Consider the following 20051-nt stretch of genomic DNA (forward strand, 5'->3'; position numbering starts at 1 on the left):
GGTAGCAGGTGATACTGAACCAGCCCTTTAATCATGAAGAGAGAAAGCGATTTAAGTAGATTAGAACCATGATGCTTGGATTCAGAGCCTCTTGTGACTGGATCTCAGTATTCCATGTTAGGAAACGAGGTGAATTTTACATTAACATGTTGGTAAGCTTCCCCGCATTGGTACCAGCTACCATTTTGGATACATGTTTAGGCTTTGGTTAAAATATGCTTTCAAACAATTCTGTCCAATAAAAATGAAAGCCACTTTTTTATTAGATGCCAGGGTGAACTTTATTTTCTTATAAACTATAATGAGAATGAGAGAAACACATAGCACTGAAGTGCTGTGTTTCCACTTTATTAAATCATCACAGTAAATCAGAATTAAAGCGTAAAAGAGGTTAACTGGAGAGTCGGGTGGCTGCCATCAGTGGAGATGGGTGCTTTCTCGGCGTGGCTGCCTGGGCCGCGGTGTGTCCTGGTGCACACACGTCTGCAAGGTGTTCCCACCACCTAGGAAGGAACCTAGATGTGCAGCATTAGGAAAATTAAATAACAAGAGACAGCAAAATAAGAATCAAATGACACGCTATAACTTAATTTACCATATTTATCAAATTTTTTCCTTATTTACATGTACTAAACATTGTAGACCTGAAAACATAAGGAAACATTCACTTCATGTGTATGTCATATGGACAGACTGAGCGCAACTAAAATGATGGTTGTTTCATGTTGAATTTCCCTCGGATGCAGACGCTGCCCTTCAGTAGATATAAAGGTAGCACAGTTACATTTACGACATCACAGTTAGGTTTTAAAGGATTCATCAGACCTCCACATGACACCGATACAGCAGGTCCATGGGGCGCAGGTGGTGCCACCTGAGGAAGGTCAGGAAGACAGGATGTGCATGGCTCTGTGGATCTGCACGAGCTCTTGTTTGTAAGGCTAAGGGTCTGATCAATCAACCTATGTCACCAAGTTTGGGTCACCCCACTTCCCCAACATGTAGCTCTTACGAACTGCAGACTTTGTTGCTGAGGCAACCCAGGCTAAATTTCTTCACTTCTGTCTGCTGAAGGCTTATTTTTAAAAAGTCATAATTTTTTAAAGTACGAAAGCCTAAGTACAATGAGACGATAAACATCAGCTTTGCTCTGGATGGAATCTGGGAATAGGTGTGCAGAGAAGTGAGGGAACTGGCCTGGCCCTGCCTGAGGCCAGCGAGTCTTACCACATTTTGGCCCAATTAGGGCCACTTCTGTTTCCAGATGGCTGACCTACTGGTACCACCGTGATGAGTGAGCGCTGTGACTCAGGTGGGGCCCTAGTGGATGAATGATCCTCCGCAATTTTGCTGAAAGGGATTTATTACAAAAACACAATATTTGCTTTTCTAAGTTAAAAAAAAAAAAAAGAAACTTGATCATTGCAATTTTCCACCCCAGATAACAAAAACGACTCCAGTCCATGTGATCACGAGAAACGTGGCTGTCAGATTCCCTGCTCCACATTCCATCTCCAGACCAAAGCTGCTACTGAGAATGGCAGGCTCAAAAAACTCTAGTCACCAAACTGCTGGCTGTCATCGGGGGTCATGGGGTCGTTATAATCCTCAGGGGTTACAGGAGGGTTGAGTTATTTGCTGCCTACAATTGAATTTCCCACCCCAAGGTCGGGATCGCTGGTTCGTGAAAGCAAAATGAAATCATGGAGCAGAAGTCCAGGAGAGTTCAATACGATTTCTAAATCCTGACATATCTTTTCTACTAAAGCCAGCAATTCCGCAACAGGAGTTTCTAGAGCCTGAAGATGAAACGTTCTCCCAGAGGTGACCTGCTGGTAGAGACCTACAGGGGACTCTGGAGCCTAGGAGCATGCGATGGCCTTCCCAACAGGAGTGAGGTAAACAGGAGACAGGAGCAGCTCAACAGCAGGATCAAGCCTGAGTGATGGTGGCCAAGCTACGCTGCCCAGATGTCTGGAATCATTTAAAATAAAGGGGCGTTTGCTGACACCACAGAAAATGCCAGGACTTGCAGTCACTCTTCACATTGCCCTTCAGCCCCCGTGAGTATCCTGGGCCCTTCCCAAAACGGCCCAGGGGCCAGAAGCTTCCTTCCACTTTGGGGCACCCTCATTCTCGTGTTCAGGTGGCTCTCAAGGTGCTCCTGTCAATGGGCCTGGCCTGCAATCCCCTATAAAGCAGAAAAGCAAATTCTCGCCAGAATGAGCAGGCCCGCCCTTCCGACAGGAACGACTGGCTCAGCTCTTTCTCATTTGTCCCAAGAGTGAGTCTGGCTCCTGAGTCTCCCCGTTTTCCCTACAAAGGCCAGGTTCCAGCCAAACCAGCTCCATGGCAAATGGAAAAAACTGGCTCCTCAGTGAAAATGGCCGCTCTGATGGGGTGAGAGCCTCAGAAGGCTTCTTCAGGCCTGGGTGGCCAAGCAGCCTGAAGGTAACAAGTGTGTGCAAGGGCAGAGGGCAGAGGGCACAGGAAGGTTGGAGGCCTCCCGCACAGGGCCCGCCTTTCCCAGGACCAGCCCACCCATCATAAGCCCTGAGTTAGGGGCTGCGTCTCTCGTGCTGCTGTCCCTTCCCACTGCAGGGCGTTGCTCTGTACCTGGCCGCTGTGAGAACAAAGCCTGCGCAGTGGCGATGGACTCTGGTAAGTTTCTTGGATTTACTTCCCAAGTGAAGCGCGGGGCGGAGCAAACCTCTAGCTCTGAGGCAGGTCAAGGGTCCAGGACACAGCCTGGGGCCTGCGCCAGCAGCTCTTTGCTGCTGACTGATTTCTCTGCTGCAGGACGGGCAAGGCCCACCCAGGGCCCCCCAGCAGGAGAGGGCTCACCATTGCTTCTCTTTTCATTCATTTGTTCATTTTGTTTTTAAGAAAAAAAAAAAAAAAAGAAAACAGGTCTAATAAGCCTTCCTTGGAGCCAAATGGGCAAAAATGTAAGGATTAAACCCCTTGCTTGGAATCTGCTACCGAAAGCTTTGTGTGACAAGAAACATTTCTGAGGCCTGTATGAGGCCTCTCTGGGCAACAGACAGGAGCAGCAAAGTTGCAGCGTGAGGCTTTTGGAGGCACAAGGCCATTCGGGGGGTACCCGTCTCAGCCTAGCGCCTGAAGCCGGCATGCGCCTTTTGTGTGGATGTGGTCTGTGTTGTTTTGAGCCTTGGGACACTTCCTGTCCTGCAGGAACTTATGCAAGGACGGGACCCTGTATTTCTGGAATCTTCTGAGTGTTCTAAGATAGGGGCATCACTGTCATGACCTGAAGCGCCTCTGCGTGGTGAGGAGAGCCTCTGCTTAGTTAGCGGGCGTCCGGTACCATGTGGGAAAACACTGGACAACTGAGGTAAAACTTCTCCTGAGCGAAAGACCCCGGGGAAAGCCAGTGTCCATGATGATGAAATTTTTGAGTAAACCATAAATCCTAACATAAAAGGAACTAGCAAAATCAATGCAGATCAAATTCCTCAATTAGACAATTGTTTTGCCAGCCCCTTTGTGAATCATGCTTCGGTTCATAAATGAGAAGAAACAACTTGGGGTGCAGAAGCAAGCTGCCCTCTGCCCCCTCCCTGAAAGCGCAGAATCTTTTCCTGCTGTCATCTGCCCAGAGCAGCCACACCAATGCCCACGTGTCAGTGGGTTCATCTCTGGTTTTTGGTGACTTTTTCTTTTCTTCTTTGGAAGTCCAAGGTTTGTGAGGTTTCAGCACAAGATGATACAGCCTAGTTTGAGTCCCATCTGAGACACGGTAGTGGGATGCACCATGGGCTTCAGAAGTCCACTAATGGGAAGACCTGCTGAGGGCACTAGTACAGCAACGAAATTTCCTGGAGATTCTGGGTTTAGTGGCTCGGGGCAGAGGCAGGAGAGGGTGTTCTGTCTCCTCCTCACTCAGGGGCTCTTCGAGGTCAGCACTCAGACTTGAGGCCAGGGCCCCTGCAAAGGAAGCAGAGAACTGCTAAGTCATGGAGGCAACGGCGGCTCTACGGCCACACATTTCAGGGAGGATCTGTGGCACTCAGAAGGGAGGGAAACTCCCAGGAGAAGGGTCTGGTGACCTCCTCCCATGCTATGCCGGCAAAGATGTTTGTTGAATGAATAAACACATGAATGTCTTTCTTCTTATTCTTTGCCCTGGGCTTTTCTGCAGCATAAAAGAAGCTATGAATCTTGTGAAATTAATTCAGACCTACTGTCCAATTCATAAGTAAAGAATGAAGAGAAAAGGCATCTGGTCATAGTGAAAGGGAGGAAGAGCCACTGAAGCAGCAGTGGCTGGAGTCCATGGAAAAGCCCGTGAAACTTCAGAGGCCGCTCTGCAGATCCCTGGCGGTGTTCCTGGCATCTCCACGTGTTTACATATCGATATTCTACACAATGAGTTACAACTCGATTATTCCCCAAAGGGTCTAAGACTAGAGGTCAGGCCTAAATTGCTTGTCTGAATGAGTCCAGATAAGCATACAGCTGTTCATCACTGGAGGGAAAAGGAATACAATTAAAACCTGCACATCTGCACCCCCCGCTTCCCCAGGGCTGCTGTCAGTGTGCTCAGAGGAATACAAGAATGCCTGCTGCAACACCAAGCCACTGTTGCGGGTGGAGCTGGGTCTCCCCTAGCACCGTTCTGCGAGCGAGAGGATCATTTCATCACCCTTCCCCTCGTAGTGTATTTTTAAACCCTGTTGTATTATGCCCCAAGTTTCCTGCATGACCTCTGCTGGGAACCAACCTCAAAAGCAGAGTTTCCACATCTTCCTCCCTGCGTGATTCACTTGCAGGGCTTTGGCCTTTGAAATTATTATTATTATTGGCATTTGAAATTAATTTAAGTCCGTTATTTTATTCACAGACAGCATCTTTTTTCATTCTCTGACCTTCCCTTATTGTTTCTAGGAAGAGTTTCCAAAATCAATACTTGCAAACGTGCTTGGACCTATGGAGGCAGCCTGGCTCAGGGTGTTCTGAAATTCAGTACTTTCAGAGTCCAGGGGCTTCACGGTTGCCTCCCTTCTTCTAGGCTCAGTAAGGTCGGGCATACAGAGAAGGCTCACTATTCTCATCTTTAAAACAGGCTGCAGCCGGGCGCAGTGGGCGGATCGCTTCAGCCCAGGAGTTCCAGACCAGCCTGGGAAACACAGTGAAACCCCGTCTCTACAAAAACATTGCAAAACTTATCCCAGCTACTTGGGAGGCTGAGGTGAGAGGATTTTGAGCCTGGGAGGTCAAGGCTGCAGTGATGGCTTCACTGCACTCCAGCTTAGGTGACAAAGTGAGACCCAGTCTCAAAAAAAACACCACACATGAAAAACCCCAGAACACAAAAACAGGCTGCTTCTGACAAAGGCAGCACAGCTAGACCATCATCCACAAGAGAAGCTAGATTGTTACAAGGCATCTCTCCATCCCCTCGCAGCTGGTGGTGGGCACTGGCATTTAATCCAGGGTGTGGGGCAGCATGGGAGAACAGACTTGATTTAATCCCAGACAATATTCCAACAGCCCAGCCCACTATGGTAATCAGATTGATTCGAATAAAGAAGCAAAAAAAAAAAAAAGGCAAGTAAATGAAAGATATAAAGTGAGATCCAAAGAGAAAGAGCGAACCTTTGCTAATTCTGGATTTGAAGGGAAACATTTTAGTTCCTCTGCCCCACCCACTCACCCAGGGAGGATAAAGAGGGAAAGAGGGGTGCACCTCGAGTTCCTGCAGATGGACAGAGGAACGCCAGCTTTGTCCCGCTGAGTGAGCCTGGAGAACAGCAGGAAGCTCTGCAGAGAAGGGGGCCTGTGCACCTGAAAGCAGGGATCCCATGGCCAGGGGCAAAGGGCAAAGCCACCCCTCAGCTGGGCTGCAGCCAGTGCCACAGTGCCCTACACAGGCCTCTGGTCCCCAGCTTTCTGCTGGGACACTGTCATCTGCACTGGGCCCTCGTGCCACAGCACCCCGTGGTGGGGAGGTGGCAGCTGCAGGACAGGTAGGAGGGACACAAGGTACGGCCGCCTTCCTGATATGACACGTCCACTTGCAGCTTTGCTCCACTCGCACTGCCTCTTCCCGGTGATGGAAGCCAAGGATTTATTCACAGGACACTCGAACCTCACCTCCCCACTTTGGCGGCAGGAGCAGGACATGCATGGAGACGGGGGTCTCGGCAAATGCGAAGTTTTGCAGCAAGGTGCCCTGCTGGGAGGGGACTGCACAACCCTTCTCTGCCCCATCTTGACATGAGCACCTGGGCTCTGAGGCTCGTGTCACCTGTTGGGGCTGACACGAGTGAGCCCAGTTTGGGACAATATCAGGACTGGGCTTAAGCCACGGGTGAGGGGAAGAGAAAGGGCAGCTGGCTGGAGGGTCGGCTGGCTGTGGCGCTGGCTGCTCCTCTGGCCTGCAGGTCCAACAGCCCTGCCTGGCAGAGGAGGGTGAAGGTTTGGATAAACCAACAAATCTGGACCCTAACATCCCACTTCCATATTTACTGAGACAAAGTGACTGGTGTCTGTGCCTTGCATTCCACTGTGGGCGACAGGCTCAGGAACGGCAGCTCGCTCACTTGCTTTCTCCTGTGAACGGCACTGCCGTGATCCTTGTCATTACCAACTGCTCGCCTTCCGCCTGTGAGCCTGGGAGGTGGTGCAGCCCAGGCCACACGGGACAGGGTTTTCAGACAGCCTTGCCAAGGCGGCTGCCATCCATCAGAGCGCTCTGGGCAGGGCCTGGACCCCAGACCCAGGACAGAAAGGCAGGCTGGGGAGGTCACACCTGCCATGGCCAGTCTATCCTCTGGGTCCTAGACCGCAGCCCATTCCTAGGTCTCCACCCTCTGCGCTCCCGCAGCAGCTTTTGTCCGCTTTTCCTTCCCCAGCTGTTCCATTCAGCAGCCCCCGCCACAACCTGCCCTCCCCGCATGGAGGTCTCAGAGGCCTCCATTAAGGCTGGCGGTCAAAGGCCGGCCCAGCACGTGCCGTGTCTTATCGGCCCATCTCAAGACCCTGCTCCTTCAGGCCTGGGCAACAAAAAAGGGGGCGGCCCCAGCGCCCGCTGGCTCCCTGCAGCCCCACACACAAAAGGGCAGGCGACAAAGACATTTTCCGGGATGGCAGGTGTTGGTGTCGGATTCCTCCCCGAGTGCACGGGCAGAAGAAAGGCAAAGCTGGGCTTCCCCGGGCAGCGCAGACATGCAGGGGCAGGAGTGTGGGCAGGGCCCCCGGGGAGGGGAAGGCCCAGGAGGGCGAGGAGCACTGATGCAGGGTCCGCTACCGAGGGCAGCCGATTAGAAAAGTCCCACCCCCTCCCCAAAGCAGGGTGGCTGGACAAATCCACTGAAGTGTCTGTCTTACCTTGCTCAAATATTGAAATGAGACCTTTACGTGTTTTAATCTGAAGGGAAAGAACACAAAATGGAATGAATACAAACACAACACCCCCACAGCTCCAACTTGGTAACTAACACAGTGCTAATAATACATTGATCCCTGAGCTGCCCAAGCATTTCTGCAGCCTTGTCAATCAGTAAAAACCGAACATTCACTTGAAAATTCTACTTGATAGGACAAAATACAAGCTGATGTCGTGTTTACAAATGTGAAATGAGAGAGACATTAGAACTCCCAGGATCTACGCATGCAGACCTTGTCAGGAGCCCTACAGATGCTGAACAGCACTGACAGCTATATCCTTTTCCTGCTCTCCAACTTTTCCTGACTGATTTTGTTTAAAATACAAAGATAAAAGTGTTTTCAAGACAAGCATTTGAAATGGATGACCTGAAAAAATAATTGAAACCCCCTAGGTGGGCAAGTTTACATGTCTCCAAGTTTCATTTTACAGGTTTCTGAGTTATACACAGTGTGTTAATACTGGTGTCACCTGCAATATGACAGTCCCCAGGGAGGGAACACGCAGCATCCTGTGCAGAGGAAAGCTTGGGAGGGTTCCCTGGAGTGGTGAAATTGGACCCTAAGGTCACTCTCACCCACAGAGCAGCAGGTTCTCAGTAGTCACACAGAACTGAGGGGGATCTTAGCTTTTCTATGCTTTGTGACAGGTTCTTCCACCCCTTCCACGCCATCCTATTTCCTACGGCGGGGTTTCCTTGGCGAATGCATCCTCTTTCTGCACCAGGCAGTAGCTTCTCCTGAACTCTCAGCCCCCACAACTCTCCTGAATTCTGTGTCACTAGACGACCATCAGATCCGGACAAAGGACATTTATCAGTGACGTGGACCATTGTCTGCACAGTCACAGTTGTAAACGTGGATTTTCTGCTGACCCCCTCTGCCAAGGTTGCCAAGGTTGGCACAGTGACAGGGGCAAACTTCTAAGATGGTGGCTCCAGCAGCCATCAGGAGGTGACCACTAACATTCTTTTAGCCAAGGCTCCATGAAAGAAACGTGCACTGCTATGGAGACATCTTTTCCAGTCTATTGATGAAAATTGTCCCTTTCTCCCAAGAAAATTATTTGGGGTTAGGAGATTCTGGATCAGTAACTGATCGTGGGTCGTGTATGATCCTTGGTTTGATTTCCAACCACCGTTAACACTGTGCCTTCTCCACACCTGGTTGTGCTCTTTGGGCACAAGAGGTTCTGGGCTGCTGCTGACTGTTGGTCATGGGCTAGAATGTTTTCCGTGGATCCTCGGGATGATTAATCATTTAGATTTCTGATTTCCCCCCAATGTGCTGTACTGAAGGGCCCCCATTTCCTCTCATGGAAGAGGGCAAACATAGAGCATATCTGCGTGGGTCTTCCTTGAGTTGAGGAAGTTCGGCTTTTAGAGCACCATGCCACTGACACCCTCCAGTGTGAGCAAAGGGTCTCTTTATGAAGGCGCTCCTTGATCTCACTCATCTGCAGCCCCTCAGCCCTGGTTATGCTGTGCGTACAGGCACCCGATTGGTAGAAACCAAGAAAGCAGATGGCGCAGCTAACAATGGAGGACTTGTTTGTAATTGCTGATGAGGACTGGGTTGCCCCTCTCCTGTGCGTCCCCAGACGCAGCCTGGTGTGGTGTGCTGGACCACAAAGAATGTCTCAGTAACTGCCAATCCATGGTTGAGTTAAGGAGATGCAAAGACAGAGACAGTTGGGGGCTGCCTTGATTATTCCATGGGGCTCAAATGTCACTTGCCCTTGACACACGGCGGTGCTCCTAAAGGGTGGGGTTCCAGTCGTGGAGCAGAGGAGTAAGCTGTCAGCTTCCTGATACATCTCTGGGGTACGCACAGGGCACTGACCAACCTGGGCAGTGTGGAGGGCACCTGGAGGGCAATGTGCTCGGAGATGGGGGGTGGGAAGAGGCCAGGAGGGACCTGACGTCTGGGGGGGATAGGGGAGAGACACAAAGCCTAACTGTCCTATCCCTTTGTCAAATGAGCAGCAGATATGTGCCAGGCACTGTTTTAGGCTCTGGGTTACAGTGGTGACCAAAGCAGATGAAACCGCTGCCTCCAGGGGATCTGGGAGAAAAGTTACAGCATGCAGTCTAATGAGGGGATATCACCCCTTGGGGTGGCAAAATAGCCTACTCTTTATATGCATACAGCACAGGTCTAAGTACTGTAAGTAAACAGATACACAGTGTTTCTGTGGTGTTTCAGGGGAGGGGACAAATTAGGAAACCAAAATGTCTCAGAAGGCTCCACGGTGGGGTGATAATGGATAAAATGTTGTGACAGCCGGGCACGGTGGCTCACGCCTGTAATCCCAGCACTTTGGGAGGCCAAGGCGGGTGGATCACCTAAGGTCAGGAGTTTGAGACCAGCCTGGCTAACATGATGAAATCCTGTCTCTACTAAAAATACCAAAAAATCAGCTGGGTGTGGTGGTGGGCGCCTGTAATCCCAGCTACTTGGGAGGCTGAGGCAGGAGAATCGCTTGAACTGGGGAGGTGGAGGTTTCAGTGAGCTGGGATCATGCCATTGCACTACATCCTGGGCAATAGAGCGAAACTCCGTCTCAAAAAAAAAAAAAAAAGTTGTGACACTAGGTTATAGGGTTACAGTGTCTTAAATTTGAAGTCATTTTTACCTATTTGTGGTGCTGGGAATCGAAGCCAGCCCTACTCATATCTAAGAGTAGTTGAGCGAGACTCCTCGGGGACAGCCCTTAGCAGTTTAACTCAGACACCAAAAGGCCAAACTGTGGCCAACTGGCGGCTCAGACACAGAGTTGAGCCGGGGGAATCCAGAAGTCACTTTTGAAGAAAGATGTCTTGCTTCTTCCACCTTGTGTGACTTCTCCGATACTCTGGATATCAACAGGGATTTAAAGCAGCACAGGAAACAAGAGGCTGGCTGGAGATGTGTTGTGTTATGTGCGGCTCCGCCTAGCAGAGGCGTTCCAGGAATTGGTGGGCCTTTCTATGGCATGCTTTCTCCAGCTGTACTCACTGGGATAGCAAGAGAGCAAGGCTTTGAACCAAGCTTCTTGCCTCTGAAGAAAGGCTGCCATCCAGAACCGCCACCTGGGATGAGGCTGGGCAGGGTCAGACAAGAAACGCTGCTGCCTGTCCTTGGATCCTGGTTACTGAACAGTCAGTGTGGAAAATGATTAACTGGTTCAAGATAATTAGGAAAGAGAATGATTTTGAGAGCTGGCATGGATGAGGGAGAGAAACAGTGGACTAGGGCTCCAGCTTTAGGCAAGTGCTAAATATCCTACCAGCAGGAAGGCGGACAGAGTGGGAGATCAGAGAGCTGTCTGGGCTATTCAGACCCCTTGGAATGGCTCTGAGGAAGGGAACAGGTGCAGGCAGTGGATGGGGTAAGCCCACACACTCAACACTGGCAACCCAAGGCCAGTGGGAATTAGCCAGCCTAATTAACATCTCCAAATGGCCCAAGGATGGCTTCCAGTATTTCCAATCCAGCAGCAGTGGCTGTGTCCTGGTCCTGGCTCTGACTCTGGGTTTGGCTTCCTCTTTCTGGTTGTTGGTCTTGCCCATCACCCTTGGTTCAGAAGCCGAAAGCTGGGACAGCTGGACCGGCAGGAAGGGAGGGAGGAAGGGAAAGTGCATGGAGCGTGTGCCTGTATACGTGCTGCTCCCGTGCAGGGGCTAAGTGAGCAGGTGGATCATTGGTAAAAAAAATTTTCCTGGCATTTTTTTCTTTCTCTCCCATGACTATAATGTACTTGTGTGTGGCTCTATGACTAAATTAAACTAAATTATAAATTTAAAATTAATATCTTGGTGTCAACTTTCTTGTTAGGCCATCATAAAGAAACGTTTCCAGACCCTCTCACTCTCACGGAACATAAACACCAAGATTTCCGCTGCATCTTAGCCATGGGAAGTCTGTGTACTTTACCAGACTGAATTCACATAAGTGAACGGCCACAGAGGACCCGAACATTCACAGCAGCAATATTCACAGTGACCAAAAGTGGAAACAGCCCGAATGTCCATCAGCTGGTGAATGGACCAATAAAATGTGGTCTATCCGTACAGCAGAATATTTGGCAATAAAAAGAAATGGAATACCGATATGGGCTACACATGGAGGCACCTTGAGAATATGCTAAAAGAAAGAAGTCAGCCACCAAAGACCACATATGGGATGATTTTATTTATATGAAATGTCCAGAATGGGCAGGTCCATAGACACAAAAAGTGGATTTGTGGTTATTTAGAGTTGAGGAGTGGGCGGGGAGAAGGGGGATTGACTATCAGCAGGCTGTTTAAAGGGGGGGATGAAATGTTATAGAATTTGATTGTGGTAATGGATGCATAACCTAATGAACAGACCAAAAACATCGACTTGTATACTTCATGTGGTTGAACTGCACAGTATGAGAATTAGATCTCAATAAGCTGGTTTTTAAAATGGCAAAATGGAATAGAAGGTGGTCTGGGTGGCACTACTATTCCCATGATTCCAAAAGTGACACAACAGAAGTGGCTCCAAGATTTCAGAAAGAAAATCCCCTGGGGTACCCAGGCAAGCAGGGGAATGAGGGCAGCTGTGAGGTTCTGTAGATGCCACCAGCACCTCTCCTGCTGCGCCACCCCCCAAACCTCACACCATCCTCAAAGCAAATAGGGCCACCCCACTGCTGGCACACTGCTTTTCAGTGACTTGTTTTCCCTTCCAGGGTGTCTCCCAAGCTTATTCTAACTTGAATTGATCTGTCTTAAAACAACTCAGGAGTGACCGGGGCAGTGAGGTGGGATTACTGTGTGATTTGTCCCAAGATACACTGGGAGTGTGTGCGCCACTCAGGACTATTTTTTAAAAGTTTCCCTAATAATCAACAGCTCAAGAAAATGTAGCAGTTAGATCCATGGTGATTGTGGGAGGACAGTGAGTTCTAGGTATTTGTGTGAGGTGTCTGAGGAAACACTGCAGAAGCAATGGAAATGTCTGGTAGTTTTACCGATAAAAACTGTCTTGTCCCCAGAAAAGAATTTTGGCCCATAATTAAGATACTTTCTATATGTGAATTATTTCTGTGGTGCTCCTTTTGAATTGCAAAGTAGGCAACCCTTTAGCTAAATTTCTCAGTTATCCGTGCCAAAGTGGCATGGTCTTTGCCACTGTATAAATTGTACAGGCCATACATTCTAGAAAACAGTCCTTTCTGCCTTCAGGGAGGAACATTTTGCCATTGCCACTGAAGAAGGGCTCCTCTCCCCCACTGGGTTGTTCATTCCTGTGGGTGGGTCCCCCACAGCAGGCACGGAGAGGCAGCGGGGCTGTAGGGTGGAGCAATGAGTCCTGTCTGAGAATGGAGAGGCCTAAGTGCTCGAGCTCTGGTCTGGACATGACCAGCCACCTGGTGATGGAAAAACCAGCCTGCCTCCATTCCTCAACTGTCAGAGAAATCTTGCCCCATGGGAGGGGGGACTCTGGGGAAAGCGTGCAGTAAACTGCAAATCTCTACACGTACATAAAGAATGGTGACAGTTCACAGAGAGTCCTGGAGACCATTTTTGTAAGAGTAAAAAAAGCTAGGGAGCCTCGCCTCCCATCCTTGCCCTTCCGTGTCACTGAGTTGTTTAAAGTCTCTTGAATCACTTTCTGTGTAGTGGGGATGGCCATCTGCGCGATTCTTCATGCACACACCTGCTCATGACCACTGGAACTTACGGGGATCTGCAGGGTCTTGAGGGCAGGGTGGGACACGTGGCTGAGCTCCACGTTCTGCCTGTCTGGGCAATCCAGGACAGGGGCTATGTTCTGTGGTGCTGGAGTGAGGGGACACCGCTGAGGGCCCCTCTAGTGCCCCCCAGGGAATGTTCAGGCAGAACACCTATTGTATGAGCATAACATCTGTTCATTCACCAGACACATATGACATGCCTGTTGCGTGCCCGGAGATGGGAATACATGGCGAGTAAACTGTCATGGAAGTTGTCCCCCATCCCCACAGTGCACCCTCCCCACTGAAGCCCAACTGACCTTCGTGGAAGAGTCATATCACAGCACTCTGCTGCTTCACATCTTTGTGTGCTGCCCATCTCACCAGAGCAAGAGCCAAGCTCTTGCCCTCTGCCCGTAAGGCCACTCTGACCTTCCTGTTCTTCCTGCCCACCCTGGCTCACTCAGCTCTAAGGCGGCTGGGCTCCTTGTTCCTTGATTGTGCCAGGAAAGTCCCTGCCTCAGGCCCTTCCACCTGCTCTTTCCTGCCCCTCCTTCCTCGTCATTTCTCACACGCCGCCTTTTCAGGGAGGCCTTCTCTGACCCCCTATTTTAAAGTGCGCCCCCACCCCAGGTGTGTTGGATTTTCTCAGTGGCACTCCCAAGGCTCTTTCCCTGTTGTCTTTTCTCCTCAGCACTCTTCAGCTCCTGAGAGCAGACACTGCCGTCTCCTTTCCCGTCTGGAAGGTGAGCCTCCAGTGAAGGAAGGGCTGCTGTCTGTCTTGCCCATCTCTGCAACTGGCATATTCAGTGTTTGGTAAACATTTATGGGATGAATGTCTGAAAACCCACTTTCGTGGGCTTTATGAGACGCTCTGAGGAGTGAAGCTGCAGTTCGCATCTACTTAAATTGTAGCAAAGGTGCATCCCTCTGTGCCCCCAGGTCTTAAGTGGACCTGAGTTTTAATATCTCAATTTGGCCTCTAGCAAGTTGCTAGCTTTGGGTAAGTGGGAGAAAGAGTAGAGTCAGCCTAGCGGGCTACAGATTTCCACTTCTGGCCTCCTCCTTCCTTCTCCGTGGTGATCTATTTCCTCTGGGACTCTCACATGTGATGCTGTTGGGTCAGCGACTGTCACCCTGGTCCGGAGTGCCCGGCCTCACGAAGCTGCATGCCCAGATGTTACCTGGAGGCTGTGGTGCTAACTGGAGTTGCGCTGTTTCTCCAGCTGCTTCTCTGCACCCTAGGGATGTAGCTAGGGAGCAGGGCTTCCCTAATGACTGCGCGTGGGCTCTGGGATGCACGCTGACTGCAGAGTCTACCCATACACATTCAGCAGCACTGGCAAGGCAAGGTGTGCACACTTCCTGTTTTGCCTGAGATTAGGGGTATGGGGGAGTGGAACCTTCCTAAGCCATACCCATGATTCCTTTTCCATATCCTCAGGCAATCTCACAGATCACACAATCCCACACAGGAGAAGACAGATGCTGGGATGGTGGAGGCCACTGGTTCCCACCACAGGTCACAGCTGAGTGCTGCGGGAAAGGCAAGAGGAGCCTCTGCGTGGGGGCACAGGTAGGTGGAACGTGTCCTCTATGCATCTGGATTTTATTGTCTCATATTCTTGAAGTGGCCACAAAATAGGGTTTTCCCTATTCTTTCTCGGCATTGTCTACTGTGATGCTACTAGGTTTCTTGTGTACTGAGAAGTGAATTTGGCCACATCAATGCTGTAAATATGTAAAGTTACTTATTTCAAATGGATGGGCATGTTTCCCATTTTTAAGGGATTTTATTCCTTCTGCTGTTTGAGGGACTTTAAAGGCTAATGGGCAAAAAGGAACCGGCAGGTTTAGTTCCTGTTATCATCCTATATCTTCCTGGAAAAGGGTAGTATAAAATATTCTTTCTTCTTTCTGTCAGAAGACTTAACTGCGAATAAGAGAGGTTCCATTTGGCCTCTGCTTTGGTTTGGCTGTTCCTAAACAGGAATTTGAGCAAAACCATTGAGTCTTCTAGGAGGCCCCTCAGCAGCTGAGGTTGTGCATGCACCACCTGCTGAGCCAGGAGGACTTGAGGGCCAGTCACGATTCACAAGGAATGTGAACCCGGGGTGTCGGGAGCTTCAGGTTCTTCTGAAATACATTCTCAAGGTTATTTCAAATAAGCTTTAATTAAGAGTTATTTCCAAAAATTGTCTCTGAGAAAAATTCCTGGTACCTGCCAGCCATCTCTTGGCAACTGCTAAAGCGTCCCCTGAGCTGTAATTAGCAGTCAGGCAGGAGGAAGATGCCACCTGCACTTAAAACCCTGTAAGGACTGGGAACCCAGAACCTAACGCAGCATTTCACAGAAAAACCGCACCTTCAGAGTTCTGCCAAGGGAACAGATTCAGTGCAAGGTCACACTTCAAAATGAATGATCTCAGGCCGCTTCTTATTCTGGGAACCTATGAATACTCCCAGCACCAGCCCCAGGGTTGTCAGGAGTGTCACTGTCCCCGCAGTGGCTCTGAAACATGTGGTTTCTTTCTCTCTGCTCCTCACATTTACTATCCTCTATCTTTTTATTTTTGTCCATGGGCCTTCCAGTTCTCAGACATTAGGCAATGTGGGGAAGTTCCAAACCAGCTGGCAGGATGCTTAGTAGAATATCTAATACAAACGAGGCAAGTTTTCATTCTCCTCAAGTTGACAAGGCAAATGGCATGGTCCATCTCAGGGAAATCTCAACCCAACTGGCCTAAACCACTGGCTGGCTATCTTTTTGGCATGTGGTTATAGTTTGGAGGGAACTTATCTGAGCTTATTAATAAATAGCCATTTTTTTTGTGGCTCACGAGTGTCTGCTTTTCTCCAATAAGACTTCAAGCTTCACAAGGGAAGGAGAGACACAGGCCTGCATGAGATTCCCAGAGCCTTAGTTTGTGTTGCCTGAAGTGCCCTGCACAGTCCTGCTCAGTGGCAGCCTCCAGGGGCAACAAGGGCCACGTCAGAGATGGTAACATCTGACAGGTAGCAGTGGCACTTTCCTAGCCAAGCAAATGAAAAGAATGCTTGTCTCATCTCTTCCAGAGCTGACACCGAGGAGAGTAAAAAAGTTTTAAAAGAACAAAGGGATGAAGAAGCACGAAGCCTAAAGTGGTGCTAAACAAGGTGATCGATAATTCCCTTTAAAACGCTCGAGACCATCTACGAAAGCACCTCGAATCAAGTTTCAGTTACTCGGTCTGTGGATTCGCTGGCTCCTGACTTCCCCCGCCTTTCTCCACACCGGCTTCTTATCAGATTTTTTGTCGGTGGCCCACTTTCACTAAGAGACTGGGAAGGAGGGGACAGATGAAACATAATTACGAGTGTTTGCTCTGCATCTTGCATCAGGCCCACACATCTGTGGTCTAGAGACACACCTGTGCTGCTTAAAGCAACAGCCTGATTCCCTTCTGTCCTCCTTTCTATTCACTCCTGTTGCAAGTAGGAAAGAAATCCCATGTACCAGTCTCTAAAGAATTTACAGTCCATTATGGAGAGGAGACACACACGCAGGATAAAGGCTTACATATGCTAAGGAAAATCAAGATATATGTAATCACAAGTTAGATGGCACTAAAATTAAGGCCTAAATATTTCAGAGAGGATTTAGGGCAGTGGTTCTCAGTCCTGCCTGCACGTTAAAATACCCTCAGTTTTTTTTTTTTTCTTTTTAAAAATTCCATGCTCAGGTCACACCCCAGACCAATAAATCCGAATCTAGTGGAGAGACTCAAGCATCGGTATCTTTACAGCTTCACAGGGGATTCCAATGTGAAGCCAGAATTGAATCCCACTGGGTCTTGGTGATGGAATGATAGCTGGTAAAAAAAACTTTCTATCAATGTTGTACCATCTTTCCAAGAAGAATACATCTTAAATTGGAAAAAAATCAAAGCAAAAGTGGTCAGAATCAAGCCGGTTATGAGGGAAGGAAGACTTGGGCTGTGTCCAGAAGGGATTATGGGGGTAGAAGAAACATCTGTGCAAGGCAGTTGTCTGTAGGACATGTGGCAACACTTTGGCCAGCTACAGCCCAGTGTGCTGAGGGTGCTGAGTGGGATGGCTGAGTTATTGAATAGATGGTCATATAAGATAGTTTGTATTTAAGGAAAACTTCTGGGTCAGGTGCAGGGGCTCACACCTGTAATCCTAGTACTTTGGGAGGCTGAGGTGGGCAGATCGCTTGAACCCAGGAGTTCAAGACCAGCCTGGGCAACATGGTGAACTCCTGTCTCTATAAGAAATACAGAAATTAGCTGGATGTGGTGGCTTATGCCTGTAGTTCCAGCTACTCAGGAGGCTGAGGCTAGAGGATTGCTCGAGCCTGGGACGGGGAGGATGCAGTGGGCTGTGCTCACACCACTGCAATCCAGGCCTGGGCGACAGAGTGAGACCAAAAGGGAAAACTTCTGTATTATCTGAATAGAGTAAAATTTGACTCTGGCCTTTAGTATGAATAAAGAGCTGGTAGCTACGGCTCTGATTATGGGATTATCACTATAGGGTGGGCACAGGGCTGGCATTTCCATGTGAAATAGGGAGGTGAAGATTGAGTTGGCACTGATTCCAACTTGCCCATGACCTTTGGTGGTCCCTTCCTGGGTTGGTCTTCAGCTTGCTCCAAATTAACGTGACAGGGTTAGACATGATCTTTCCTGAAGTCCCTTCTAGTTCAACATTCTATGATGTTCTTTGCTGGCTTCAGCAAAGTTACGGGGAAGCTGAACACATACAATTCAAAAGAAGCACTATTAATTAAAACCGTATTACGACCACTTTAACAGGGAGGGAATGAATATGAATGCGATGAATCTGTCACATGACTATCCTTTCAATGAGCGGGGAAACTCTTTTTGGTGGTTTGGGTTAGGATTTACTTGTGCTGTTTCTGGGAATTAACTTGATTATTAACTGCCCAGTGAAACGGCCAAGGAAGACTGCCTGTCAGGACTGCATGCGGAATGACGAGCTGCATATGGTGCGGAGGCCTTAGCAAGCAAAAGCTGAGTGTAGCCATATCCCTCTGGGCAAAGGCTGGTGAGTTCTAAGAGGAGTTTGTGTAGTGTCTACATCTCAGATTTGCTTTGGGGCGAATGTGTAACATAAGTGCCTCCATCTGCAGTTTTAGGAGAAGATTTTATTGGCCACCAAAATGACTCAGTGACACCAGGCAGAGTCTTCTGGCAAAGGTTCTGCAAACTTAACATAACGACTGTGTTGTAGAAGAAAAGCTACAGAAGTCTTTTTCATTAGGTAAGTGGCATAATAACCCTTTCCACGAGGGCGTCCAAGCAATTGTGTGAAAGATGAAAGTTTGCAGTTTTGTGCAATAGCAGGAATGGCAGTGGCATCCTAAGACCGACTCAGACTAATCTGGTTTAAGCTCCAAATACGACCTACATTAAAAGTGGCAGACTCTGATGAAGCATAGTGAGGAATTTTCTCCCACTTGTTCTAAATCCTGGAGCCTTGACAATCCAGCCTATCATAAAGGAGGAAGTATTTCTGACCATATCTTGGAGAAATCAAACGCTGTGTTTATGCAGGGCTAACAAATAAACAAAGACCTGTGCTCCCTCTGCTGGCTCTCTATAGCAATATTGAAGCAGAAAGGAACCATACGTAGTACTGGCATCTTCAGCAAACACAAGTCAGTTTGGGTATTCTGAGAAGAACCACTCATTTAACTTGGTTTTGAACATTCTTTGAGAAAAATCTATCAACTTCTGACAAAGGCACTTGGAAATTCTTAAAATTAGATATTAAATGAGACATACCTGTAGCCCTTGGCTACCAGATTGCTAGCTGTGACCGTAATAGTGATCTGGGGATTGATTGATCAACAGACACAAGTGGATTCCTCCAAAATTTTTAGATCCAGACACAATCTTTAAGGCAGTTCTGAAAAAAATCTCAGGTCCAATGTAAAGTTCCTTTTTTTCTCTTTTATAAGAGCAACTTCTAAAAAGCAAAGATTTACACTATTTATATCTTTTCTGATACTGTCAAACACTAGACTTGATTTTCCAAATCATTAGCATGCAGAAGAATGACCTCATGGTGAACAGATGCACTTGGCTGTGAGCTGCAGTGATTACATCAGTCCCTCCCAGCAGTCAAGGGTGCCCATTCCAGTTAACCCTTTCAAGGCCTCTCTGCCGGTCCCTCTTTCTTGGTGATATGATTGAAAGCACAAATTCAGTCCCCCACCCCAATATGTGTGTGTGTGTGAGAGAGAAATGTATATGTGTATATAAATGTATTTATACATAAAACATATATATGTTAATTGCAACCAATATTTTAATACTGGCTACATTTTAGATTATTTAATGCTGGTCAAAAAAGGAAGGTAAACTATAGTGCTAGGTAAAAAAGTAGTTGAAATATCTTTACATGTCAGGTGTTATCAATACAAGTAATGGATGGAATAGATACAAGGTAGATACGATGGTCTTTAAACATATTTTCTGATTAGGAAAATAGATTTTGTTTTGAAAGCTCTTTGAAAAATGCCGAGCGCTCATATATTAGCAGCTACACTACCATGTGTGGTTGACGGCGCATCCTGAACGCAAGCCTGTTCACCTGGCCAACCCACCCCCGCAGGGCTTGTTGGGCGGATGGGTAACAGCACCTGGATGGGGAGAGTCAGAAGCAGAGGGCATTTTCCAACAGTGGAAGCTTCAGGCACAGGCCACTCCCACCGAGTGCATCTCCCACTTTTACTTCAGACTTAAAGGCTGATTTTGGGGCTTTCCCTCTAGAAGTGGGGGCTGCATGCTGCTTTCTGGCTTGCTGCTACCAATACAGTGCAGAATGAATGCAGTGTTCAGGTGATGCTCCCTCTTCATTAATAATAAAGCCCTGGTGGTGAGGATGCAAAGAAAACCTAGGAGCCCCTAATTCCTCAGATTGTGCA

General features: G+C 48.5%; 1 protein-coding gene across 2 annotated transcripts in view; it reads right to left on the reverse strand.

The window, feature by feature from the left end:
• Positions 1-255: 255 nt before the first annotated feature.
• Positions 256-20051, reverse strand: part of RALGAPA2 (Ral GTPase activating protein catalytic subunit alpha 2) — a 326457-nt gene continuing 306661 nt past the window's right edge. For both annotated transcript variants that reach the window (XM_008962966.5, XM_063600987.1), the window contains one exon: positions 256-3948. In XM_008962966.5, the coding sequence (XP_008961214.1) occupies positions 3794-3948 (155 nt within the window). In that variant the 3' untranslated portion in view covers positions 256-3793. The remainder of the gene's footprint in view (positions 3949-20051) is intronic.

Source organism: Pan paniscus, chromosome 21, assembly GCF_029289425.2.
Source record: "Pan paniscus chromosome 21, NHGRI_mPanPan1-v2.0_pri, whole genome shotgun sequence".
In the NCBI taxonomy this organism is placed as follows: Eukaryota; Metazoa; Chordata; class Mammalia; order Primates; family Hominidae; genus Pan; species Pan paniscus.